The sequence below is a fragment of the Pituophis catenifer genome, unplaced genomic scaffold (assembly GCF_029215685.1).
Source record: "Pituophis catenifer annectens isolate HBS135680 unplaced genomic scaffold, rPitCat1.0.hap2 SCAF_2, whole genome shotgun sequence".
Classification (NCBI taxonomy): domain Eukaryota; kingdom Metazoa; phylum Chordata; class Lepidosauria; order Squamata; family Colubridae; genus Pituophis; species Pituophis catenifer.
In genome coordinates this window covers 175544495-175572455 of record NW_027256882.1, presented here as the reverse complement: position 1 = coordinate 175572455, position 27961 = coordinate 175544495, and the positions used below count along the sequence as shown (strand labels likewise).

Below are 27961 nucleotides of genomic sequence, written 5' to 3'. Positions count from 1 at the left end.
CGGTGTTTGGGGAATGGGAGGAAAGGAAAGGGCCGCTGCAATTGCGCCCTACCCCCCATTTCCCCCCCAACCCGCTTGCTCCCCCTGCCCGCGGACTGCCGTCTTTCCCTGCGGCTGGCGGTGCTGGAGCGCGAAGGAGGAGGAAGGCCGGGGGGGGGGAGAGTGGGGGGAGCAGTCGGCGAATCCCGGCGACGGCGGGGAGGCGGGGCGGGGCGGGGAGAGGAGGGAGGGAGGGGGCCGGGCCGGCTGACGTCACACGGGCTCTCTCCTCCAGCAGCCTCGAAGGGGCGGCGATTGCGAGGAGACAGCGGCAGCACCCGAAGCGGCAAGCCCAGAAGCGACCAGAGCAGCGCGAAGGCGACGGACGCGAAGGGATCGGCTCGTCCCCTCCGCCCTTACCCCGTGCCCTGCCGTGACTCCGGGCGGGGTACTGTGGGGGTTTTCCCCCCCCGGCGGATTTCGCCGACCTTCGCCCTCGAGCAACCCCCTTCCCCGAGTCCACTGAACACATGAGGTTTTTCAGGTTGACCTTCAAGTGCTTCGTGGATTGTTTCTGAGGCTCTGCAAAATCCCTGCCCTCCCCTCCGAGCCGGCTACCTGCCCCAGCGAGACCCGGCCCCAGCTCAGCCTCCACTCTCCACCGTCTCCCGCTCGCCTCTTGCGAGGGGGCTTCTGCCTGCAAACCCCCCCCCCGCTCCGCACCCCTTCTCGTCTTTTCTCTTTTGAGCATCGTCTCGATCCGTCTGGAAGGGGGCGACCGGGACTCGGGAATCCCCCCAGGCACCATGGCCAAGGGGGCTTCGGCGGAGGGCGGCGGCGGCGGCGGCATTTACAGCGTCTCGGTCGAACCGCAGGACAAAAAGACGGGACCCCCCGCAGCCGCCATGTGCCAAGGAGCCTCAGTCGGGAGCAAAGGGGAGGCCGTGGACACTTGCAAGCCGACCCTGGCCTTGCCGCCCCGCGAGAGAGAGACTTGGACCCGGCAGATGGATTTCATCATGTCCTGCGTGGGCTTCGCCGTGGGGCTAGGCAACGTGTGGCGCTTTCCCTACCTGTGTTACAAGAACGGGGGAGGTGAGCATCCTGCGGCCGTGAGGGCTGGGTGGAAGGGAGGATGGGGTGGGGTGGGGTCTCCAGGATCCTTATACTCCTAAGGGAGGGGGGAGATCCGTGATTCTCCAGAGAGTCGGATGGGAATCCTTTAGGATGCCTAGCTCTGGAGCCTGCAGCTTTCACCTTAAGGAAGCTTCAAGATCCAGGCCCATTGGGAAGAACAGGGACCTGAGAAAGCCTTGAAACAGTGGCTTTCTGCCCTGACATCCTAAACTCAGGAGTAGTTTGTAAGGCAATCCAGGCAGGACGTAGAGTTGGCAGCAGCAAGAGCAGATGATTAAAGGTGCCCTAGAAAGGAAAAAACTCTAGCCTGCTCCCTTCCTAGAGTGGAATTTTGGCCTTTGGCTTAGCCTCCAGGCTCTTTCAAAAGTTAAGGCTGGATCTGGGAATGGGAGGGTTAATATGCTCTGTACGGAGGGCCTTCCCTGTCTTCTTCAGTAGGCGCATTCAGCCCCACGCCTACCTGGAATCTAAGAGCCTCAGGCCCGGACCCCACAATTTAAAAACAAGACTCGAAAGTGAGTCAGATCATCACTTAGTAAATTTTTGTAGGCTGAACAGATGGACTTCCAGAAATGAGATTGGAAAGGGACGAGAAATCTTTGTGGGAGATATCCTGCGAGAGTCCCCCAAAACCTCATCCCTCCAGGCAGGAGTATTACAAAAAAAAAAAAAAAAAAAAATCTGCACAGGAGAAGGTTAAGCTCCTTGGAAGATGCAAGGAATTTATCCAGACTGAAACATGAGCGAGGGTGAAGATAGAGCTGTGATCAGATAGGGGAGAAATCTTGCGTTCAGTGGGAATGTTGAGAGGCAGAGAAGGATACAAGTAGTTGGCACCGTGTTGTCACCACGCACATCTGTGGCTAGGCAGGGAGCAAAGGGCAGTTGCCAGCTTGCAGAAAGGAGTGCCGTCTGGGCAGAGGATCGCCTTCTCCTAGCAAAGGTGAAGGGAATCATGGCTGCTGTTCTGAAGGGGGATACAATATAAACACCTCCCCATCCTGCTACTTATGGATCCCAAAGTCCCTCAAGAGGGAGCACATCGAAGGGAAGCAGGAAAGTTTTCCCAACCGACTTTGACTGTGGGGACTCACCTCGTTCCAGCTGCAGTGTTTTGGGGCTCTTATATCACCTGGCCTCTCCTACCATAGAGGGTCTTAAGGAAGTACTTGTTCTTGTCTCTTTTCCCACTGCAACAAGTTAAGCAGGCCACATGGTGGAATGAAGACCCAAGCCTCTTTGAGATTATTTTGGTGCTTTACTTGACAAACTAGAAAAATGTTGCGTATACGCACATATACACATGTGTGCTTGCCCGTGAGCACACCCACACACTGATAAGAATAAGCCACATCCAGAGGACATTTCTCCTGGGCCCATCCTGAGTTATCCTGTAGATTCCATGGTTAGATTCTTCCAAATCTCTCATTCACTTCCCTCTTATACAACAACTGAGCCTCCAGAGTTGCATCTCCTTTCAGGACACCCCAAGACAGATGCCTCACCTCTTTCAAAGTTGGAGTTGGGGGAATAATTACAGGGGAGGACAGGGACCGTGTGGGAATACCAGAGGGGCAAAGAGAAAGCATAGCTGTCTGAAAGGAGGGCCACTGTATGGTAGTCCTTCTTGGATGACTGAGTCAGTGGCAAATCTTGCCTTCCTCAAATTTTATAAATAATGCAAAATAAATTTAGAACAAATTGTGAAAGGGCATTTTATGCGTGAATTGGTCAGAACAGAAACTTCTAGCACCTTTTGGTTGCTTTCCAATCCTCCCCAGTAACTGCTTTGTCCTCCTATTTTCTGTATATTGGGAAACGTAATTGTAGAAAGCATGTAGTTAATCACGTTTCACAATATAACATACCTGGATAGCATCCAGCTTGAAGATTTAAATATGACAAGAGCATGTGGGCTGGGGGAGAAGACTGTTTACATGCTTGTTATTTCTCGCCTTCTTTCCGAATAATTCCTTGTGGCATAAATGGTTGTTGCCTTTCTCCCACTTTATCCTCACGATCCTAAAGGGTAGGACAGGCTAAGAGAAAATGCCTGGCTGAAAAGCATCCAGTGAACTTCATGGGTGCCTGGAACCTGGATTTATTGGGCCCTCATCTGGCACTGCCCTTGAGTATCACACTTAGCTGGCTTCCTTAAAAATATGGGTGTCCTCCCCCCTCCCCCAGTGTTGTCTCAATAACCTCCTGGCCTTGGAGAAAAGCAGTAAGGCCATCTGTGGTTTAATAAGCCATAAACATTATATGGAAAGCAGTTGTGCTCTGGCAGGATCCAGCGTGCACTTGGCGCAGGGATTGCTGCCGAGAACTGCAGAGAATCCCAGGAAACATGATATTTTCACCAGACCCGTTTCCATCATCTCGTCGCCAAGAGGGCTCCTCTGGCGTTCTCCAGGCCGTATAGCCCATGTGAACCGTTCTGGGATCTATTCCTTTTCAATCAATGAATTTGAGGAGGGATGCAGAGGACAAACTGAATGAGAAGTCAAGAAGAACTCTGCATTTCCACTCTGATGTGTTTTAACTGGTGCGACATCATGCTTTGCCAAAGGCCATGGGAAGGACAAATCTACTGGGGACTGGATTGGAGAAAAAAAGGAGACACATGTCTCCTAGGCTTAAACTAAATTCCTTCTCCCAGAGTGGAGTTTAATCCCAAAACATAGGAAAAAGAAGAGGAGTAGAATTACTCTCGGTGTGTCTGTTCAGGGGCACTGCCCTCTCTGTAAGATTACCGTGGCCAATCCTTGCACATTTAAAGTCCCTAGCTTTTTAGGTTTGCCCTAATTAGCAATGAAGTAGGGGGAGGGGCTCTTCTCCTTCTCTTTTAGAATTTTCCGACCTTTGTAAATGGGGATTGGGATCCCACTGTCTCATTGTCACTCCCATTTTGATTCGTTATCTGTGCAGCACGGGGCCAAAATTGCTATCTCATTCTCCCTTAAGGATAGGTGGTTTTCTCCTTGCTGCTTTTAGGAGAGAACAGAAGAGCAATACTGTTAGGCCTGCCATGGGCCGATGTGATGCACATTGTGTCACGCTCACATGCTGCCTGGCTCTTGGGTAAAACAACCAAGTCCAGCTGACGCTTTTGCAACTATTTCTCTCTGACAAGTGCTGTTAGTGATACTTGCAGTCTTGAGCTGGTGACTTGGAATACAATCTCCATTCCGATTTGGTGATCTTGGACTAGTACCTATTTTTAACCTTACCTAACTTCAAAAGTCAAATTAGAATGTGGTGAGAATTAAGTGGGATGTTCACCATTTTGTGCTTGTTGGAAGAAAAGCGAAGCAAAAAAAACTTACAAAGGCAGCCTTTTAATAGCCAAGGACAAGTGTCTCAATTTAGCAAACCCTGCAAAGGACCGATAATACCTTTTATTTTATTTTATTTTATTTTGTGCAAACCCTGCTGTCCATCACCAATGGTACTCTGCTTTTTTCTCCTTGCATTTATTGATTCAGAATGCTTCCTTGTAATCTGCCCTTTCTGTTTAAGACTGCTGTACGTGCAAATGGAAAAAAAAAAAAGTACTTTGGCAGACTACAGAAGAAAGACAAACTCTCAGCTGCAGCCCTGGAGCCAATTTTCATCTGATATTTGCATGGAACAAATTTAGTAGGTATCAGTCGCCATAAGCCCTAACTGTTCCTTTTTCAAGACAGAAGAACAGAAAGCGAAAGGAAAAGAATAAATGACTTACTCAATCCTGACTTGAGATGAAGCAGTAGAAACTGATTAATCACAATTGAAAAGACAAGATTTAGACAACCCTACTATTTTAAATAGGCACTTTCTGAGAAAGATACATTTATTTCCTCTTTCTCCATTGAAAAATTCTGGGATCTGTCATTCCTGAAAGTTTAGGTATTTCTGGTCAATCTTGTTATGCTAATAAAGAACGGATTCAGTTTGAGGTAACAACCAAAGAGATTGCCAAAACTTCGAACTTGACAGGTGGGTTAGAGATGCTGTTTTATTTCATGTGTTTTTAGAGTGGCACATGATTTCTGTCACCAGAGTTGAATAATCCCCACTGAGATCCAGATCTTACCCAGCAACTGATACTGGGGATTGGGGGGGAGGGAATGGGGAAAAGATTGCTTTCCACCCTCTAGGCCAGCAAGGATAAGCATACAACCCAGGGGTGGGTTCTAAATTTTTTTACTACCAGTTCTGTGGGCATGGGTGTGGCTTGGAGGTCATGTGACTAGGTGGGCGTGGCTAGCTGGTCAGAGTCATTTCTGGAAGGTCCTCGCACTTAACGACCAGTCCTCGCACTTACGACCTGACTCATTTGTTTGCTTTTAACACTGATCAGCTGTAGGACGGCCCTTTGAAGCCCCACGGCAAGAGTTTAAACAGTTTTTTTTCCCTCTAGTCATCAGCTGGGACTCAGGAGGCAGCAATAGATTGGGGGTGGGACCGAATAAAAGGTAAGAATAACGTGGGTGGGTGGGGGGAGTGGGAGGGCAGGGGGGAGAACCGGTTCGGTGACATCATATCATCACCGCTACCGGCTCGGCCGAACCGGACCGAACTGGGAGGAACCCACCACTGATACAACCTGATCTCATAACCAGGATGTCTTATTTGCCTATCAGCTCTTACAGAGCATGGGTTTAAACTGCTCTAATAAAGTTTTGAAGCTTATAAGGAGCTCAGAAAGGATAGAAAAAGTGATCCAAACAAGCAGAGGAGCTGGGTGGCCAGAAAAGTTAGGTAGGAAAGAGGAAGTTGGACAAGGCAGTGTTTGGGGGTATATTGTGAGAATGGCTGGGGGGATAGTCCAGGGTTTAAATAGAGCTGCATTCTTCCAATTTCTCCAAACCTGCTGGAATAGAATCATTTTTTGTTCCTTCTGGGGAAAGTGACTGGGTTGCCTTGTGCTGAGGCTGAGATAATCGCCTGCCCTCCCCTTTGAGGCCCTGAGAACTTTCCTCTTTTACTCGGCTGACAGCCGGGAGAAATTTCTTTTGTGTAAAAGCCTCAGCATGGCACAGAGCAGGCCACAGCTGCTGGGGGCAAATTCCAGGAGAAAACTGTTGCCTCATTCTGTGGTGTGTGGGTGGAGGGATAGAAGCTTCCACCATCAGAAGTTGTACCCAAGCTGGTGTGCTTGGAGCATTGTACCTGGGTCAGCATATTCACAAGTGCCGGGGGTCACAGCATTTGGTAGACAAGTAGGTGCAGGCTCGCATGGGTGAGCTGAGATGGAGATCCAGAATAGAAAAAAATCTTTTGAGTTTGTCAAGGGATATGAGGAGATCACAAGGAATGAATGATTCAGTCTTTCTGGCTCTGTGCCCTCAAAGGCATCTCAACACCCAATCAGAAATGGATCGGTGGCCAGGATCGGAAAAAGAAAAATGTCAGTGCTTTCCTTCAAGTGTGAAAAATTGCTGCGGACAGAACAGTGACCACTTCAATTCATAAGATTTCATTTTTCCAGTTATCACCTTGCTTCTCCTTCTAACTCACCAAGAGATTAAAGCATCTCATTCTTCAGGCAGCAGTCAATACTTTCTCATCTTTGGTCTCATCTATAAACATTGGTCTGTGAAAATGTGAATTCAGAAATGTACTTTGGTCGCCTCTATTCCTACCTTGAAGGGGTCACTGAGCTACTATATATATATGCATAAAGGCAACATCGGAGACATATTTATACTGCAGATGTCTGACAGTTTTCTCCAATGTCTGACTATCTGTATATGGTCACCTGGCCTCAAGGGCTAGGGAAAAGGAGAGCTGGAGCTTAATTCCTGGGGGAAGAAGGCTGTTATATTAATTGCATCATAAATTGATTTTCAAGCCTGAGAACTACAATTTGGAGAGATTGCTGAGAATTCTGTCAACAGCCTCTCTGTCTTCTTTGACAAAAATTTCTAAAATTCATTGCGCAGAGGGAATGATTGTCCGACCAATTTATTTCATGATCTAACCCTGATATTTCCATCCATTCATTATGCCTTATGGAGTTGATAATCGAAAAACAGAGAGAATATGAAAACTGATAAGAAGCCATTTTAGCCTACTTATTTAATGGAATGAGGCATACATTTTGAGTGTTGCTTAGAAGCAGTCTTTACTATTGCATATCACATATTTCAGACCTTAATTGGTCCTACAAAAGAAAGGGTAGTTTTTGAGTCTGGGCTGATTTATAGGGATAAACTTGTGTCTAGTTGTAGGTATCAGACTGCAAGTGAGAATTTGAGACAGACATGGGTTTCTATGCAAAACAAAACAAGATTATCCCAGAATCATGCCAGAATTGTTTCCCCTGCATTGCTATCTTTCTGCATGCAGGGATTAAAAAAAAGAAAATGAAATATTGAGTCATATGAAGCCTCACCAATATTCTGAAATGAATACTCTGAAATGAATACTCTGAGTCTCCGGAAAAGGGTGGCATATAAATCGAACCAATAAATAAATATCTCCAATGTAGGTTTATCATCTGAGTAAATGCTAGATTTCAGGTAAAGCCACGCACATACTCACACCCAAACACCCACTTGGAGGCTTCATTCACTTGATATACTCCATCTGGTTATTAATGTAATAATAATGTTTGCACACTCCTTTGAACCATTAATTAACCAAAACCACAATATACTCACCTACCCAAATCCCAAGATTAATATTAATCAAACCTAGCCACATTCCGGAATGCGGCTGCTACTGTTTTTTCAACTGATCTGGTTAAATGTGTAAATAGAGGCACAAAATCCCATATCATCTTAGAGCCTCTTGTCTTGCAGCCATGGTGTACCTTAGCCGCTCCATGTGCAGAGTCACAGATTTACCGCCATTTGTATTTCCTGGGTGATGGATGTCCCCGCCTATATGCGGCAATGAATGAATTCCCCAACCATTGCCTTGTTAATCCTCATGGGAAAGAGTTTATATCCCCAAGATTATCCTTTTAACTAGGGATTGGCAGGACGAGAAGCAATACTTGGCCCTTCCCTTAACCCAGGGATCTGTACTATAAATAGCCTCTTTGAGGTGATTCATGCTGAGGCCCACATGCACACACGTATTTCGGAACACACCAGCCTGTCCGTCACAGCCATGAGGCTGGCATACTTGTGAACAATGGTGACATGAAAGTTGAGAGCTGTTTGGGGAAAGAGGGAAACAGATCACGATCAAATGACGGTGACCAATGTGGACAGTGCAGGGGAAGCCCACAGATCTTTTCTGATCTTGGGAGTCTGAAGAAGCACCTATGATTAGATGATCAGAAGACAAAAGTCAGAAGGAAAATAATAGAGAGCAACAGAGTCTGCTTTTTATCTATCTCCTTTCCAGCTCCATAGCTACTTAGGAATCTGGTCTTCCTCTGGATATTTTGCAGACATTTGTACATAAAGACTTTTGCCAGCAAAATATCTCTGAATGGAGAGCAAGGATGCATTTCAGCTCAGCCAGCTTTCTCCAGCATAGCACCCTTAACACATTTGAGGAACATGATCCAACCAGCAAAGCTGATTATCAATTGTGCAATCTCAAAATACTTAGAATGTGACAAATTGGAAAAGGTTACCATAAGTTAAGTGGTGGCAACAAATGAAGAGGTCTTAAAGGGGAACTGGGAAGAATTAAAATACTATGAGTATTACAATTCCAAGTAACCACAGAAGTCACAAATTCAGGTACTGATTGAAAAAAAAGATCCTGATTCTAACCTGAATTTCATTTCATTGGCTCCTCCCCAACCTGCAAAAACCACCTGAAATTCTTGCATATTTTAAACATTATGACATCTGAGATTAATTTTCAGGGTGTGCCAGGATTTGATTATATCTCAGAACTCCAAATTGACTGAATACGATTTCCCCTGAGAATGATTTCAGTTGACACCCTTACACTCCTCTCAATCCACAAATGGAAACAGAATAAATTATGAAAATGGCATGCCGTTTTCCACAGTTTATGGGGCAGGACTCAGCTTTCCCTAGCGCACAATTTAGATTAGATTAAATTGGATTAGATTTAGATGCTGTTTTTAAAAATGTTTTTAGTATAACAGACCTACAAATCACCTGTATTTATGGGAACGGCTGAAGTGGTCTAGAACTGAAGAATGACACTGTTGCTTACTTTGTGTTGCTCACCTGGCTACAGGTGTGTTCCTCATCCCGTACATTCTTATTGCCCTCCTTGGTGGGATTCCCATCTTCTTCTTGGAAATTGCTTTGGGGCAATTCATGAAGGCTGGAAGCATCACTGTATGGAACATAGCGCCGATTTTCAAAGGTAAGAATATCTTTTTCCAACTAATCCCCTTATTTCTGTTTATTGCTCTTAGGGTTCATTGTATGAGTTTGTTTACGGGGAAAGGTTGAGCTACCTTCTAATAGCATCTTCTCTCAACTTCCCAAGTCAGAACATCACTGTGGGATCTTCAGTGAGAACCAAGGGGATATCAAAAGGCCCAATAGATCGATCTCTGAGATGTGCCCAAATTAGGGTATAGTAGAAGAATATGTGAAGTTGGCAAAGATGGGTCAGGAGGTATTAAAGAAGCATGGAGTACTTGGATGCATAGAGAAGAATTGCTTAAATATAGACATGAATCTCTTGGTAGCATACAGTACAGAAATAATCAGGCTGAGATCACTGGCTTTTGATACCCAAAACGTTTGTAATCAATATGTCAGTAAAAACCTACTTGAGCAAACAGTATGTAGTGTATGATTACACACTGTAATCTTAGAAGCCCAGGAAAAGAAGCCCTACTATTTTATTTTTTTTTACTAGCGATTAAAAATGGGTCTTTTTCATCACTCTTTCCTCCTGCATGCAAAGCCAAATTAAATTACTGTTTGATGAAAATAGAGTTCTGTTTCCAGAATTTAAAATATGGACATTTAGCAAATGCCACTTACATTTTATATCACTCATTTTCATTGTACAACAGTGTCATATACCCTTTAGGGAAAATAGCCCATTCTTTTTTCAAGTAACTGAATTTCTCCAAACAGGACTGGGATTTGCTTCCATGGTGATTGTCTTCTACTGCAACACGTACTACATCATGGTACTTGCCTGGGGCTTCTACTATCTGGTGAAGTCTTTTACAGCCACCCTGCCATGGGCAACCTGTGGGAATCCCTGGAACTCCCCAGAGTGTGTGGAAATCTTCCGACATGAAGACTGTGCCAATGGCACTGCCAGCAGCAACCTTACCTGTGATGAACTTTCCGACAAGCGGTCACCTGTCATCGAATTTTGGGAGTGAGTTATGGCATTGTACCCTTCTGTCCTAAGCTAACCTTCCAGTTCTCCATTCTGAGCAGGGCCATGCTCACCTGCATAGGTGGAGATCTTTGATCACAGAGCCGTCCCTTTTGGGTGATCACCCTTTCTCCTTCTGTTTGCAGGAACAAAGTGTTGAATATTTCAAAAGGCCTAGATTACCCTGGGGCTATCAACTGGGAAGTGACCCTGTGCCTTCTGTCTTGCTGGGTCCTTGTCTATTTCTGCGTTTGGAAAGGCGTCAAATCTGCAGGAAAGGTAGGAAGCTGCAGGGAGATGGTCTGAGTCATTGTGGAAGGGAGGAGAAGGTGGGGGAGAAATTTTGAATGAATTGTGGCAGTGGTCACATGAGACTCCAGAAGATAGGTAAATTCCTTCTCTTCAGAGCACCCACTGGCAGTCGCCTGCTTCCTGAATCCTCCCTGCTAAGTGCTCAGCAGCCCACTCTGAAGGCTCTTACCTGTGGAGATGATGTGGCTCTTGAAGAAGGGGCCAGGTGGAGGGTGAATGGAAACAGGTATATACACAGTCCCGGGGATGAGAAGAGAATGTTGAATGAAATGATGACATGAAAATAAACATATGGAGAAAAGTGCATTTTGGGAACAACTACGGATGAGGGGAGGGGAGGTACGTGTGACTGATGGGTGCCTGCAGCTGGAAGGATTGGATTGATCTTTGGAAAACTGTGAGACATGCAGGAGGCAAATAAACCTTAAGCAAACCTCTGGAGGCCAAGTGTTTTCAATTAAGGCAAAGAAGAATGGTGGCTGCTAAGCATAGAACAGTAGACCCTCACAAAGTTCAGTCAGGAAATGGAGAAAGAGCAGGATTCAAGTTAAAATTACAGTTAGGGTGGGGGAAAAGGTGTCTAAACAGCATTCCTCAGACTCCACTGGCTCCTGATTTACCAAGTATTATCCTTTGTAAGAGATCCCATCCCTCATCTCAGCTGAGACTTCCTGAGGGGAATCTCTACACACACAGTTGGTATGTTTTTGACATTTGATTTGTACACCATCTAGAGTCCCTCTGTGAGGGAGAAAATTTAGGCACATATCAGGGTTCTTGTTTATGAAAAGAGCAAAACAGAATTTCTACAAAGTGGGTGGAAAGTCTCAGCTTCTAAAGGAGTAGTCATATTTGTCCACTACAACTGGCCTTGTGATTTGACTTCTTAAAATTGAAGTTAGATCCCTGCCTTAAATTTATTCTGCAGCTCTGAAGAAAATTGTAGTGGTTGGACATATAAAACTGCCTTGTCCAGTTAGGTTGTCAGTAGTGTGTTCTCTGACTAGAAGCAATTCTCCTGGGTTGCATGGGAGATAAAATGACATCTGGTGTGGCAACTACTGTACAGAGGCCTCTATTTTATTAGGTCTGCCAATTCCAAATACAAATGCAGCCAAGGAATGAATTCAGACCTTAGATATGAATAGTGTGGCCCACGATCTATTCTTTCTGAATGTAAATAGGGGCCTTCCTTTGCACATATCAAAATTTCTCTCTGAGTCATATGTTCCACCCACCCTAGATACCTAATGCCTGCTTCTCTTTTTCCAATGCATAGCCAGTGCATCTAAAATCCCACTCGTCAGCAAGTTCCATGCCTAAGAAAAGCTGGCATTCTCAGCAGACAGCCACTGGAGTTGAGGGGCCACAGCCCCCAGGTCTCAGCAGACAGACACTTGGACGAGGTGCAGCCTCTCCACAGCTGGCCACTCTTGCAGTTCCTGTAGCCTTAGTGAGGAGGAATCAGTGCTGAAATCAGCTAGGCTGCCTGTCCAGAGTAGCATTCTTCCCCTTCTGGCTGCAGAAGCCCAGAAGGTCCCTTAGGAAGGACGGAAAAGCTGTCAGAGGCAGCCAAAAGCTCTTAAGTGTTTCTCATGATATATGTTGGAAGACAATTTTTGAAGTCGAGCCTGAGAACTTTTTCGCAGACAAGCCATCAGCTATCCATTCATGGGGCTTCTTATATCATTGAATAAAATTAAGTCTACTCCTTGAAGTTTTTATCTTCTATACATTCTCAATATCTGTAATTTTTTTCCCCATTGGCAACAAAGGATGCCTTATAATCCGGATCTCACTCAGTGGTTCAGTAGACCTCTGTCTCTGAGCTCATAAATGTTAAGAATCTTCAGGTCAGCATCTCTGAGAACATATCTGTAGCTTTAAATTTTCTGATGCTGCAGGAGATGAGTCAGCTGCTGATTCTTTAATCTTTCTCTTCTGCTCCTCCTCTCCCCCAATAAACAGAAACTTGGAGAGATATGCCGCAAGTGTTGGAGACCCAGATGTTGATTAAAGAAAGAACATAAATACATACACACATGATATCTCTTATAACTTATTTGTACAGCAAGTCCCCAGGTTAAGAACACCCTAGTTTAAAGATGACCCTTAATTAAGAATGGAACCCACTGTAGCAAAATTCAAGTTAATCACACAATGGTTCAAGTTAAATACACAATGGTTCATTACACAATACTATTTTACAATAATACTATTCTAGCTTACATACAAAGTAGACTTAAGGAGAGACCTGGGGAATGGAACTTGTTTAAGAATAAAATATCCAAAATATTTTGCACTTGAGGCAGATTGTAAAAGCAGCATTTCTCTGATTAGGGTATATACTTTTAAAGTGCATTATTTTAGATTCACAGAGCTGCCTGGATTATATCCAGTATGATTTGTGGTGGAGGGGGTGAGTGAAAATGTCCCCCCCCATCCTTTCTTACTTTTTCAAGTGGGAAGATGCAAACAAGATGGGTTAAACCTTGCCAATAGCTTTGCATCTTTTGCAGCCAAAACATTCTGGCCATGGAAAATCAGTAGTTTGGTTGTCACTTCTTATGGGGCTTCACAAATGAACTAGGATGCCACATGCAGTCCACAGTTTGACCGCCTCTGACTTAATTCATGGAGAATGACATCCAAAGATCATTAGAATATCTGAGTCAGAACTTCCCATGAGAGCCTTTCTCCTTCTTTGAATGTCCTTTCAAGACATCTAGATTCCCTGTCGGTCATCTCCTTCTGCTAACGGAAGAGCCTTCTCCATCCATGCACTCTCCTATTCAGACTTTCCAAGAGGCATCGGTAGTAGGGCTAAATGGTGCAGGACTGTGTGCTCCATAAGAATAGGGGTGCTTGATGAAGAAACCGAGCTGGTTCCAAACTTTCTATGCTAATTCTATGCAATTTCCCTTCCCATTAGTCACTATTTTTTTCTAAAGTAGCAAAGAGGGAAGATATTCCAAAATTTTCTACATCTTAGAACATATTTGACGCAAACCTGCATTCAAATTGGAGGGGAATATTATAAGTGCAGGGCACGGTTCCCAGAAGGGCTTGGCCAGGACGTTTGCTTAGCTAAAAGGAGAAGCGCACACCTTAGAACACACTGAATGCTCCCTTGGGATGCACTCTAGTGTGGGAAAATCTACGGCAGTTGTCCAAGGAGCAGGTCAGATGTCTCTTCAAGGGGAATTCTGCAATAAGTTTTAGAGGAGCCCCAAGGCTTCCCACACTAAAGTAAAAAGCTACTCCCCTGACCCATTAACCCTCTCCTATACCTGCAAAGTTTAAAAAAAGAGTGAAAGGAAGACCTTGCTTTGCATAGAATGTGCTATTTGTCACTTGGTTTCTTAAAAAACTGATATTCTCGATTCTTTTTCCTGGCCTTGTATCTTTCACAGTGACAGCAGGCAGGAACATGAAGCATTTTCCTGGCATAAGCAAGAGGGAGTTTTATTTAATATGACATGAGAAGCACGCACACAGCAAAGGTGCAGGCACGTGGCCAGTTTTCAACCAAAGAGGCTACTACTAAAAGTCCACAAGGGAAATTGATGAGGCTTCCTCACTGCTTGTTTTTAAGAAAGTTGAAAGTGTTTGTGTTGCCGCCTGTGTGTGCTTAATTGCTGGGCTGGGCTGCAAAACAATTTTGGCTGCTACCAGTTTTAATTTAATGTTTTCAGTGGATAATTCAATTTGTAATGGCTGTTATTTAATTCAGGTTAACATTTTATGCAAACTCTTTTGAGAGCAGTGTGGTTTGTAAGGGAAGTAAATATTAGAATAAAGAAATAAACATTATTAAAAAGTTGGTTTTTCCCTTTTGGGGGGAGTTAGTGAGTTGATAGCTTGCCTCCTACTTTGGTCTTCTACACTGAATAGAAAGCAACAAAATAAACCATTTTCCATAAAAGCTTAATTCCCGCTCTCTTTTCTCCCCCTGCCCCCCAACATAGATTGTCTACTTCACTGCTACATTCCCTTACGTGGTGCTCATTATACTGTTTATTCGAGGGGTGATGCTGCCTGGAGCTCAGGATGGGATAATTTACTATCTCAAACCCGACTGGTCCAAACTGGGTTCCCCTCAGGTAAGTGAGAGGCATACGGAAGGGAAAGGGTTAATATAGACCTGCCAACTGGTTAGCCAGCTTTTGTACTGCGGTGTCATTAGGAATTAACAACACACAAACACACAAAGGAGAAGCACTACAATCGTGAAGTAGATAACAAGCAAAAAAGTGAACAGGGACAGAATATAAATTGTCAAGATTTCAGCTGCCAAATCTCAATGCAGTTCTGCAAAGAGTTCAGCTTCAGTGAACTGGGTTTTTATTTGTTAAAGGACTTGCTAGCAGCGATAGCTAAAGCTCTTCACCAAATAGATATCAACTACACACCCCTTGTTAATGGCAGCAGTGAGTGGCTGCCCAGAGTGCAAGGAGCAGTTGAAAAGTTGGCAGTTGTATGCGAAGGGACGGAGAAAAGACTCTTGAGTTCTACTAGCCCATCGTATTTCAATCTCTCTCTCTTTTTTTTTTTTCTTCTTCCCTCTCAGGTGTGGATTGATGCTGGGACCCAAATCTTTTTCTCCTATGCCATAGGACTGGGGGCACTCACTGCCCTGGGCAGCTATAACCGATTCAACAACAATTGTTATAAGTGAGACCCCATTTCCTACATCACCATAAGGGGGCATGGCAAGCAGGCAGAGCGTAGGAAGAAGAGGCTATGCCGTGTAGAATTGTCACCATCTCCACTCTATCCACCCCTTACCAGGGATTCGCTCTTTTTTTATACCTGCACTGCAGGAAGACACTCAACAGGCAAAGCTCTGTGCATCGCTTCAGTGTGATAGGAGATTTGCCTGATGAACCGTGATGGCCGCAAAGCTGGATGGTCACACAGTGGCAGCTGTGTGGCTCTGCCAAACAGTAGAAAGGATGCCAGCGGATTGCTGCATGCATCTCCAACAGTTGTTGGCTAGGCAAGAGCCAGGTTCTCTTTCTTGTTTTGTTCGGCTGGGTTGCCAGGACTAAGCTGTCTGCCTGGTTGATTTGTCTAGTCTGCAGATGAATGATAACCAGGAGAAGCAGGACCAGGAAAAGCAATGGGTTGTTTTGTTTTGTTTTTCCTTTTCACTCTGCCCTCATTGGGTCTATCTTAAAAGATAAAGAATCTTTCCCCACCCCACATACACAGGCCCCTTTGGCAGCAAACCCACTGAACGACAACATGTATTGCCAATAATAGACTGTGCTGCCTGCATCGATGGGTTTATCATCCAAGATGTCTGGGGGAGGGGCTCCAATTTGGGGGAAGCAGAGAAGAAATATTCTAGTGTGCCTTTTTTTCTGTCATCACTCTGGGGATCTTAATTTCTAATAATTAGTAACTTTACCGGTTCAATGGTTATCCCAGTTTCTGGGGGATATGAAGGACATCCTAAGAGATTTTATTCCTAGGAGATGAGTTGTGCTTGTGAACTGTGGCCTGAAAAGCAGGCAGCATAGGAAAAGCAGTAACGCACATACACACCGATACCCCTCTCATTAGCTGGGGACCACAATCCCTTACTGTGCCACTGTTGCTCTTCTGGCCAACTGTAAAGTCCAATCCTACACAGTACTACATACCTGTTACACTGAGATCATAAGCAATAAATTGGAACTTGTAACTGTAGAAAGGAAAAACCATTATTTAAAATTATTTTGGGTAGAACATGTAATCTATTACTTATTGGAAGCTGAAGTCCCAGAGCATCTGACATTCTGGTGTATTTTTTTTTTCCTCATGGAAACTTTTCATGCACATTAACACAACGTGTGTCTTTTTAGCCATGTTGGAAAAGAATAGCTGGTAATCTGGGATGCCAGGGAAATCTCTTAATCTACAGCAGAAAGCCATTCAGTAGGGATCTGATTCTGCCCGGGACTGCTTAAGGGCGCTCACAGATTATATCACACTGCTGACTAAGCCAAACAGTACAGTATAAGACATTTCTTTAGTAGCTACTCTTCAAAGGCTGCCAAACGCTCTACATCTAAGCTGTTGCCCTGTACACATTTGTCTGGGGATAAATCAGACTGAATGCACTAGGTTTTAAAACTTGCATTGTTAAGGGAAAAGCGTGATGGAAGTTTATTTAAAGAAGAACAATATCTCATTATAATATGCCTCGATTGAAGAATTGCTTCACCTATTTACTGTATATGCAAAGTTCATCAAATATATAAGGAAATAGAGAAATAGCAAGCATCTAATAATTTTGGGGAAATTCCCTCTGTCCCCATATCATTGAGAAAAAGGTTCAAGAGGTGCTTTGCTTGGAAGTCGCTTTCCCTGCTCCCCTTCATGAGCTAACTCACTCGCTTCTTTCTGAATGCTCTGTGGCCTCCTTGCCCAACCTGTCCTGCTGCTAGTCCATAACATCTCCTCAAATCTGTCTCTAAAGTGCATGCTTGCAGTGTGAAATGCCCTTGGATCCCTCAGCCTCCCTTTCTTTCCTCCTCAGCTGCCATTTGTGCTGGGCTCCAAGGCACAGCCTGTCTTGTAAGCTCGCTCATCCTGCAAAACACAATTAATCCTCTTTTCACCTTGCCCTGCTTTACTCCATAGTGAAAACACCTTCGATGCTCTCGCTTCCTTCCATAACTCGCCCAAACTCTTTCGTAACAATGGGTGGATGCACATAACAAACGGGCCACCATATCTTGCTGCTGTTTCATTAGAGCCCAGTCCCATGCAGGATAAGACATGTTTATGACTGATTTCAGTGTCCAAGATTCTGTAACATTGAGTTATACACCTGCTTCTGATACCTGAACGTCAAGTGGAACATAGGGAGCATCAGCTAGGAAGCTGTGCTTGGTATGATTTATGCTGAGGGATAAGCACAACAAAGCCCCTTTTTGTCAGATCACTCTTTCACAGTTGTCGTCCTTTGTCTTTTCTCCCCTGCAGAGATGCCATCATTCTGGCACTGATTAATAGTGGGACCAGCTTCTTCTCTGGTTTTGTAGTCTTTTCCATCCTAGGCTTCATGGCTGCAGAACAGGGAGTTGATATCTCTAAAGTGGCAGAATCTGGTGAGTGCTCGTGAATTCAGGGATGGTAAAGCAGGTTGGATGAAATGCTTGGCTGTTCTCCATTTCTGGGAGAAGTGCAATCTTAGGAGGAAATAAACACATTGGCGGTCAGGTGCAGAACGTAGTTTGGTTGCCTGGATTCTTAAAATTACACCTATACCTACAACTACACCTTCTCCTGCTATACCAGAATTGTTTGATATACTCCATTTTTATCATTCCTTCCCATCCTATCAAGAAGATGATCAAGGGGAAAGATCAGCATAATTGGAACTACCCCTGTGCATCCGGTATTTCCAGAACTACCGCAAAGGCATGACACATCACTATACGCACACAATTTAGAATCGGATTTGTAACACTGAACAGGGTATACATAGGATTGCATGTATGTACATTATGAGGTTTTCCTACTAGCGGTGTCATTTTGCCAGAATGAAAAAAATAATAATCTTGGCTTTCATTTCAAAGCAAAATTGTATTCCGATCCATCCGAAACAGCTCTTGAGATTCTAAATGAAATCTTGAGACTGTCTCAGTCCTGATGCAAAAGTAAAATAAAAATCTACTGCCTTTGAAAGTGTGAGTCTGCAAAATAAAAGAAAGACATGTTGCTAAGCATTTTGGGACGTTCTATTTGAGACGGCACCATGCCTTTCAGGATAGAGGAAAAGCTGGCTGGAAATAAGTGACCATTTGATTGATTACTTTTTACCAAACTGGAAATGCAGAGGAAGCTGTTCCTTCTTCCCTGAAGCAAGTGTGTCTCTCTGTTAAGTTAGCCTTTTGTTCCTCTTTTTGTCCTCTGCAGGACCTGGGCTGGCTTTTATTGCCTATCCAAGAGCTGTCACTCTGATGCCAGTTGCTCCTCTCTGGGCTGCCCTCTTTTTCTTCATGCTGCTGCTTCTGGGCTTAGACAGCCAGGTGAGACTTTAAGGGGGAGGGCCAGAAAGCAGGAAGCAAATGAGTAGCCAACACAATACCGAGAATGGCAGGAGATTCATTATCCTGCCTTCAACATCTTTGCATGAAGTTCTCCAGTCTCTATACTTTGCTTCTCTTCCCCTTCCACACTAGTTTGTAGGCGTTGAAGGCTTTATAACTGGGATCCTGGACTTCTTCCCATCCGCTCATGCCTTCCGATTCCAGAGAGAGATCACCGTGGCCATCTTCTGTGTCATCTGCTTCTTCATTGAGCTGTCCATGGTGACTGAGGTACGACCACCACTGAAGCACCCTTAGAGGAATTCGAAGGGGAGGGAAGGAGGGGAAGGCGGATGAAAAGCAGAGCTGTACAGGTCTGCACAAGCCAAAAAGAGGGAGGTTTGGGACATTCTGGAGGTGACCAACCGAAGCAGTAAATTCAGATCGCCTTCTGAGACTGGTTAACTCCCTGTTGACAATTCCTACATAAGTATTGTAATGAATGGTAAAAGTCATGCTTGTGGGTATGAGAAGAGGGATTTGCCTGGTGGATCACAATGCTGTCCTTCATGGCACACCAAATGCACTGTCCCAGCATTGTTCAAACTGCTTAAAAAACAGAGCAGGTATCTCTATCCTCCATCCTTACTTCTAGAACTACAATAAAAAGCCAGCTGAGAAATAATGTCAATCTTTTAATTGTGGGCAGAGAGAATCTGCTCTTAAACATAGGCTTAAAACAAAAGCACGAATTAGCATGGTTCATATTCCACTATGTATAGGCAACATATATCAAGCTTTTGTTCCTTTGATTAGTCCATTCCAATGTAGATATTCATGTTTTCACATGATAGTAAATCAGCTGCAAGTCTCCTTGTAAAACTTCAGATTCTGCTGATGTAACGGCTTAGATTTAGCATGGTTTGTCCAACAAAGCTTTCCAGAGTATTCTTTGCTGGCCATTTCTTGCAAAACTTGAATGTGTATAAATGTATGGGTTTCCCAAACAGCAGGCATTCATCAAAGTATAGGCTGCAAGGCCAGGCATATTTATCTGCTAGCATGAGAACACCCAGACTTCTCTGAGTAAACGCATAGGATTTTATTGTTAATTTTGGGAAAAAGAGAGAAAGGTTTTCTATGAAATGAATTCTGTGATCCTAAAGACCTTTCCTTTAATCCTGGTAGCAGGGGTAATTGTCAATTATTCACTGTTGCTTACACTGTACGAAATTGGCAAGTACAGCCGATTAGTTACATAATATGAAACTATTTATATACGGTATGCACACAATGCACAAGCCTAACAATACAGACAGCATTTGTAAGACCTGTATTTGCTAATGGAAACTTATTTGAAAAGATTTGTTGGTTACTTATAGGTAGTCTTTATTTAATGACTGTGTCATTTAGCAACCATTTGCAGTTATGACAGGGAAAAAATAACTTTACAATCAATCCTCTTATATATGACCTTCACAGGTCTTAAGGCAAAAGAAAGCTGAAGGAAGATGCAGTTTCACTAAGTGACTGCTTTGCTTAAAAGCGAAATTACCAGTTCTTAAACAATTGTGGTCACTCAGTGAGAATGACCTCTATTGCTTCAAGTTGCAGTTAGGGTAGTTATATACTTTTCTCTGGCTTTAGATTAAACTCTTCTTTTTGACACATTGTCTTTTTGTATTCAGGGAGCTCCCACTTATATAGTATAGATAAAACCCATATTTCTGGTTCTATTTGGCGCGATACCTATTGAAGGATCTAAGATCAGGAGTGGAGTTTCAACTTCATTAGCGGGACAGGCTGCTGGCAGCAATATTTGGAGGTCTTACAGTTCCCATTACTGTTCTAAATAAAATGCTACGATTTCTCTTTTGTATATTCCCATCCAAGATTTTGGAGCTTTATGCCATTTAGCAGCTCCTCATAATTTTATTAAGGACTTCCTTATAATGTGCCCCCTTTATGTCCTAGCCACTGAGTTTAGTGTCCTCTGCTAAAGCATCCACAGAGCTGTGACTGCTGCACCTACTGTCTCCTTTCAGTGCCAAGCTCAGATAAATTCTTCAGTGGATGTAGGAGCAGGTTCTATACGGCGTTGATTGGCCTGAGGCATATGTCATAATTGTCCTTCCCCTCTTGTTACCTTATGATTTGAGGAGGGGGAGAATGGTTATTATGCAAAAAATATGCTATATGATCTTTTAATGGCAGAACTGGTATTCATTAAACCAACCATCAAGGAACAGTTATTTAAGACTGATAGGAAACTTACAGCTTGAGGCAGATGCACCTTGGGTCCCTTGTGTGAAAGTAGTTGATTGGAGCAGGGCCTCTTCTGTTTAGATAAGTGCCTTTCCTGAGTGATTTCCAACCAGAAATTCATTTATCAGAGGACTTTAACTGTAATCAGAGCACATGACTGGGACCGAAGTGTGCCTTGAAAAGTTCATTCATCAGGGCAAATGCCACAACTGTTGTGTTTCTAGGGCAGGGAGACCTCTGCCCTTACTGAAACTCTTCCCTCTCTTGCCAGTATTTGAGCAGTGACATCATCCTGAAGAAGGGGGGAAAAAGTCTTCTTGGGATTCCCAGATGCAGCAGCCTGCTTTGCAACAGCTGACAGGTGTAAGGGAATCCCTGAAGCTTTGCCATGGCCTAGAAAGTGTCTGAACCAATCCCTGATTGGTTGAGTGAAGGGGAGAGAAGGGGACACAGAGACAATCTGAAGCAAGCTCCAGCTCTTCCCTGGCTGGAGAATACCTGCCCTCCCTCCGGGGAACTGTACGAAAACACGCTGTGAAATGTTATCTCCAGTTGTAATCTGGGGAGGAACAGCTCATCTCTTACAGTGCTTCTGCTATATGGAATCTCAAAAAGAAAGGGCTGTTTTTAATAACAGCGACCATGCACCTACTGTACTGTATCCCATTTGGGTGAGACTGTTTAACTTACTAGAACTTCCAGGTGATTGTTCCTCCTATGGCTAATTCCCAGTTTCTCAGGTTTAGATACCACTACCCATAGACAGAAACTCCCATCTCTCTTTCCCCTTCTGCTTCGAGCGGAGCAGAACACTCAGATTGCAAAGATGGGGAAGGGTCATTCCTTAGAGAATTCCTCAGATGCCGGTTGGCAAAGAAAGATGTGAATATTTGTGGTAGGGGATTTCTCCTTTTTTCTTCTTTGCCATTCTTTTTTTAAGCTCCATCTCTATTGGGACAAGCCTCTTTCTGCTGTTTTGAATGTGTGTCCAGGGAGTAAGAAGGATTTGGATTAGAAGACTTGAAATACTCCTGATGTGGCCTTACTTTCTCCACAGAACCTCTCCATTTTGCCCAGCAGAATGAGAAAGCATTTTTGCCTTCCAGTTAGACCTCCTTTTCTTTCTACTCCTGGCATTCTCAGGAGCCATCAGACATTTTTGAGTTACTCATCCACAGTTATTTGTTAGGAATTCTCATGGCGTGGGTTGGTTTATAGATAAGGTATATATGTTGATTTATGTTTGATGAGAAGTTCTTACTCTTCCATTTTATGGTAATGCTGCCAAGAAGTTTGAGGAATTCTTCAGTGCTAAGCTCAGTAGCTTTGCTCAACTTTCCCTTCCCTGCTGTCCCATCCTTCAGAACTGCTGGTCCTTTTTCTTCCAATCTTCCTACTGCCTCCTGAGAAGATAGCAGAATGAAAGTCAATTCTTCTTTATTCTTTATTCTTGACTCTTGGTGCCTTGGTAGATACAACCACATTATAGAAAAAGCAGAAAGTCAGAAAAAGATCCATTGAGTCTGCCTTTTGAGTATTTTGGGGATTTTTTTCTTTTTAATTTATGTATTATTTTATTTATTTTTAATTATTGTTGAATGGTGGACATGTGTTTATCCCAAGCACGTTTAAACTCAGTTTTCAAAGTGGCTTCTGTTCTTCTGCATTTTGTTTTTACAACCATGGGATTCTCTAATGGTCTCCCATCTAGACCTTCACTGAGCCTCATTCTGTATAGCTTCCCACCCAGAGAAAATCAGCCAGGTGCTGCTGCTTACCAAGAAGTAAAGCTCCCAAATGTTTTAGCCACTGCCTTCCATAACCTGCTCAACAAGGCAAAAGAGCATGGTTAGGAGTTGCCACCTACTCCTGGTCTTTCATTCCAGTGAAGAGTGTGGGAAGTGGCTTTGTCAACTCTACCCTTTGTGGCAAGGAACTTCCCATCTTCCCTTCCTTCTGTTTTTTTTTTTTCAAACAGCAGAAGTGGGTTCAATAAAGCAGGTTTAAGGAAGGAATGTTGCTCCTACTGTCACTTGGGGGGGGAAAAATGGTGCTGTGCTTAGCAACTGTTTTGTGATAAGACTAACCTGGGTTAGAAGAACTAATTCTATGGAGGTGCCCTGAGTAGGAAAGAGGAGGATCCTGGAGCCGGGCAAGGGAGGCCATTTTGAAAGTGCCCTGTTGCATCCTGCTGTCTCACAGCCAGCCCCTCTCCTAGGGGGGCATGTATGTCTTCCAGCTCTTCGATTACTATTCAGCGAGTGGTACAACACTACTGTGGCAGGCCTTCTGGGAGTGCGTGGTCATCGCCTGGGTTTATGGTAAGAGAGAGTTGCATGATGATTAAAGAATCACCTGAAACAAAGCTGGCAAAGCAAGAGGTGTTTTGCCCCAAATGTTGACATTAGATACAGATCAACCAGCATGTCAGCTGCTTGGCACAAATCGGTAAAGCAAGCATTCTGGCTAAGAGAGGGGAAAAAAATCGTTTCTAATTCTCAAAAGCACAAATGGAATAAATGTGACATTTAACCTCCTTCTGAGGGTGAATCATTTACCGTGTAACATTTAGTAATGGACTTGCATAACGCATATGCACATATGCTTGCAGACAGGCAACAATGTAAAATGCGCAGTCCCGTGTTTAGCTTTTAACAGGAAAGGTGCTTGGGTTATGCCTTGTGAAAAGTTTTTAAGACTCTTCTAAGATAGCTGGCTGGAGAATTCTGGGAGTTGAAGTCCACAAGTCTTAAAGCTGCCAAGTTTGAAGACCTCTGTTTTAGTGGGTGCCATTTAGAGAAAATGGCTCTCTTGTTAATATGAGCAGCTCAGAAGTCGCTTAGTGATTAATCGGTATCATGAAAGAGGGACACACATGCTACGGAGACTTAAAAGCAGCCATCTTGCTCTGGAATTGCACCTTATGGCTTTCCCACATCACACTGGCTTGCCTTTTTTCACATTTAAAGTAGGATGAGATGACAGTTTTAAAAAGTGGGGAGGGCAGTGTATGGACTGAGCTCTCCTCCCTATCCTCCCCATGAAAAGAGTGGATAAAGTGAGTTTAGGACCCGGGTGACAGGTAAAGGTAAGATTTGGAGATCTAAATCACACATTTGGAAATCTAAACCACACATATTTCATTGTTCTTTACAAGTTAAAAGAAAATGATCAACTGAGACCTCCGCTCACTGAGACCTGATTGATTCCTTGCATTGAAAATTGGCATTCCAGGGACCAAAAAATTCTTTCTCCTCTCCAATTCAGTGTGGTGTTTTACTTGTAAGTCTAATTGGGCTGCTGGTATCTTCTTGCTTCCCAATCACTCTTTACATCACCAAATAGTACAGGCAGAGATGAAAAGGATCCAGGCTCCTTGCCTGGCCCTAGCAAGTCTCTAGGGCACTCACCTAACTTGCTAACAGCCCGAACTTCTTTGTTGGCAGCCCTACACTTTCCTTAATGTAGGTATGAGTGGAATGTTAAGTAATAAAGAGATAAATGATAAGAGCTTCCCTTGTACCTGCCTTGATTTATATAGAAAGGGCAAAGGGCAACGCAATCAGAGCTCTTCTTCACAGGAACTGAAAGGTTTCTAGCTTGGTCCTTTCATGTGCTGCCTTGACTGGGCTCCAGGCAATGGCACACCACCTCTGCAGATAAACCAGCAGCATCAGGTGTGTGTGAGTGTACGCACGTGCACACACACACACACACACACACACAGAGAGAGAGAGAGAGAGAGAGAGAGAGAGAGAAAGAGAGAGAGAGAGAGAGAGAGAGAGAGAGTGTTAATACTCTATAATGTATTTTTAAAAGTTGATTATAATTTCTCTTGTCCTTGATGGTTATGAGTACTGGGCTATGGGATGGGACCCATCTGGTTTATGAGCACTGGAGCCAATTTGGAAACACCTTAGTCCAAGTTCCATCTGTCTTGAGGCCTTGAAAGCTGCTCTGGCTTATTTGGCTTCAGGTGTGCATATAAAATAACTGCGCCAACCCAAATGCCCATTTTCATTACCAGTGCCGCAGAGTTTTTCTACTCTTGCCTGCTGAAGAGACTCCGATGCTCTTTAAACCTCACAGCAATCTGGAACTACAAATTGTGTAACCGAGCAATGCATTTCATCAACAGGCCTGAGGGACAAGGTCACTAAGCATGGATTATTTTAAGGGCATGTGCTGTGACTGACAAAAACAGTTCTGGATTTGCTATTTTAAACTCCTAGTGATGCATAGAGGAATTAGGAAATTTCTCCATATTTACATTTGGAGAAAAAATTCTTGGTGCTTTCTGAGTTTGGTTATTTTCTTGAGAAGCCCAGAGAGGACCAAGGACCCCTCATTTCAATCCTCAGTACAAATATTCTCCTTTATTGGAGAGAAACTCATGTGGAAAAGTAGTCCGCCGGATTATTCTAAAAACAGGGAATTGTATTTACCACCATTCATACATGCACATTTTCAGTCTGAGATAGGAAAGTCTAGGAACAAATTTGCCATGAGATCAGTTGCTCAGACCCGTTTAGTTTTAAGCACAAGACCCCCTTAAGTCAAGCATGACTTTTGGGAATACGTCCCTGGAATTTTCTTGCAACGTTAGAGAAATATTATGCTGTTGCCTTTTTCTGAGACTTTTCAACTTCTCAATCTAACCAGCAGTTCTCAGATCTCCCCTCCAAATAGCAATCAGGCATGGCCCAGCTTAGCATCTGAGATCCCTGTTGCACTCACCCTCCCTCGCATGGCCAAAGAGTAATTAAAGGGTGTTTTTTTTTCCCTTTACCCTGTCAGTACTTGCTCCAGCGGGGAGGCAAACCCTACCCAGCATGACACATACACCTCATTTTTAATTATCACTTTACAGCTTGGGGCTGACAATAGTAATGCAGTTTAGATTCCACTCATAGCAGATATTGGAACTTGGAAGAGGCAGAAGATCCTCCCATTAGGCCATTCTTTTATCCTAATAATGGAGAACACAGCAGCATTTAAAAAAAAAAAAACCCTAGCCATGTTCCCTCTCTCACTCTGGTGCTCAAAGCCAACAGAAGGTGTTATTTCAGTTTAATTTTTCAGGAGTAAAAAAGAGGAGTGATCTTGTGTATGTAATTAATGTGACCAAAGGTTGGACTTTAGACATTCTGTTACGCGCCATCCTCAATCAAGGGCACCTCTGTTTTTCCCTTCCTCTCTGAGCTGCTGAGACATAGCTGTGTCCTTGAAAGGTCCCCATTTAATCTGCAGTCACTAGGAGAGGAGGAGCAGACCGGCTGGGCTGCTGAGGTGAGACAGAGGTATGCAGAAAGCTTCAACTGAAGACGCTAAGGACCCTTTTGGCCTTGTCTCACAAGCCCCAGTTGGCCACTGTCAGGAATAAGAAAGCTGGGTGGATATTATACCTCTTCCCACTTCCGACTTCCGAAATTACTCCTAAGAGTGGCTTTGCATGTAGGACAAGCATGGAGGCTGTATTCATTAAGCACTCTGGGAAGTTCTGTGATCATGCAAAGATCCAAAGCACTAATGTTTGAAGCAGGCCCAGCCTTTCTGATATCCCTCTCTGGTCTGATCCAGCAAAGCTCCTCTTACATTCTCAGAAGCCACTCACTCTTTCACTGCTTCCCATCTCCTTCCAGGGGCTGACCGTTTCATGGATGACATTGCCTGCATGATTGGGTACCGGCCCTTTCCTTGGATGAAGTGGTGCTGGATGGTCGTGACTCCTCTCATCTGCCTGGTAATTTTGGGGGATGGAGCTCTTGAGGATTCTTTGTCGGGGGGAAAGCTAGATTTTGGTATATTATTGTTTAGTTCCTAGAGTTTTCCCACCAGTGCAAGGCCCACTTTTTTTGGATCAAATAAGTGTTGATCCAATGGTTGCAACAGGAATTGACCAACCAGCCTGCTTGCCCAAGCCTGACGTCCTGGGCTGAGAGAGTGAACTGGCCCCAAATCACCGAGCCGGCTTTCATGCCTAAGGTTGGAGGACAACTCACAGTTTCCTGGTTTCTAGCCTGTCACCTTAATTACTGGACCAAATTTGGCTCTCAAAGCTAGTTTTCTCCACAAGCCCAGAAAAAAATAAAAAGGAAAGCTATTCATGTTCCTGATTCCATTCAGGTATGTAACAGGCAGAAATTCAGTAGGGGAAAATCTACACTGTCTCTGGGTCAAATGGACTGTGGGGGGGGGTGTAAAATAACTGGGAAGGACCAGCAAAAAGAACCAGAATCATAGCCGAAGCCTTTCCAGTTTAGGATCGGGGCTGCCTGTGAGCCTTCTAAGCAGGGGTGAAATCCAAAATTTTTCCGTACTAATTCTATGGGCATGGCTTGGTGGGCATGGCAGGGGAAGGATATTGCAAAATCTCCATTCCCACCCCACTCTGGGGCCAGCCAGAGGTGGTATTTGCTGGTTCTCTGAACTACTCAAAATTTCTGCTACCGGTTCTCCAAAACCTGTTAGAACCTGATGGATTTCACCCCTGCTTCTAAGGTAAATCATGTTGAGAAATTGGCATGGCAGGGATTTATTATCATTATTGTACCAGTGGTGAGGTAGAATAACAGAATCTCACAAGTCTGTTCCAGGTTTCTCTCTGTTCCATCATATATTAAACAAAATCAAGGCAAAGTTACTTATACTTTTCCCCCTCATGCTTCCAGTTATTCATTTATTTAAGACGTGCAAATGGCCACCCAAGTCAAGACACTGGGCAGCATCTAAAATCATGAAAAATACAGAAGGGAAATAACACATAGTCCTGAAATAAACTAAGGCCATTAAATGGTGATCAGGACTATGGTTGTGCGCTGCCCAAAGTTACTTTTGGGGAGATGGCCACCTATATAAATTTGAGAGATAAATAAAGAAATCAAGACTAAAATATACCACTTTTCAACAAGTGGGAATCTACCAGTCTGATCCCAGATACTAGGAAAGAACCATTTCTTTTATACTACTTTACT

General features: G+C 44.0%; 1 protein-coding gene across 1 annotated transcript in view; it reads left to right on the top strand.

Annotated features, from left to right (window-relative positions):
- The first annotated feature begins 771 nt into the window (after window positions 1-771).
- SLC6A8 (solute carrier family 6 member 8) overlaps window positions 772-27961 on the top strand; it is a 30559-nt gene continuing 3369 nt past the window's right edge. The window contains exons 1-11 of the mRNA XM_070938152.1: window positions 772-1074; window positions 9274-9405; window positions 10134-10386; window positions 10533-10665; window positions 14667-14801; window positions 15269-15372; window positions 17674-17798; window positions 18610-18722; window positions 18876-19013; window positions 23206-23308; window positions 26630-26730. Coding sequence (XP_070794253.1) covers window positions 786-1074; window positions 9274-9405; window positions 10134-10386; window positions 10533-10665; window positions 14667-14801; window positions 15269-15372; window positions 17674-17798; window positions 18610-18722; window positions 18876-19013; window positions 23206-23308; window positions 26630-26730 — 1626 coding nt within the window. The 5' untranslated portion in view covers window positions 772-785. The remainder of the gene's footprint in view (window positions 1075-9273; window positions 9406-10133; window positions 10387-10532; window positions 10666-14666; window positions 14802-15268; window positions 15373-17673; window positions 17799-18609; window positions 18723-18875; window positions 19014-23205; window positions 23309-26629; window positions 26731-27961) is intronic.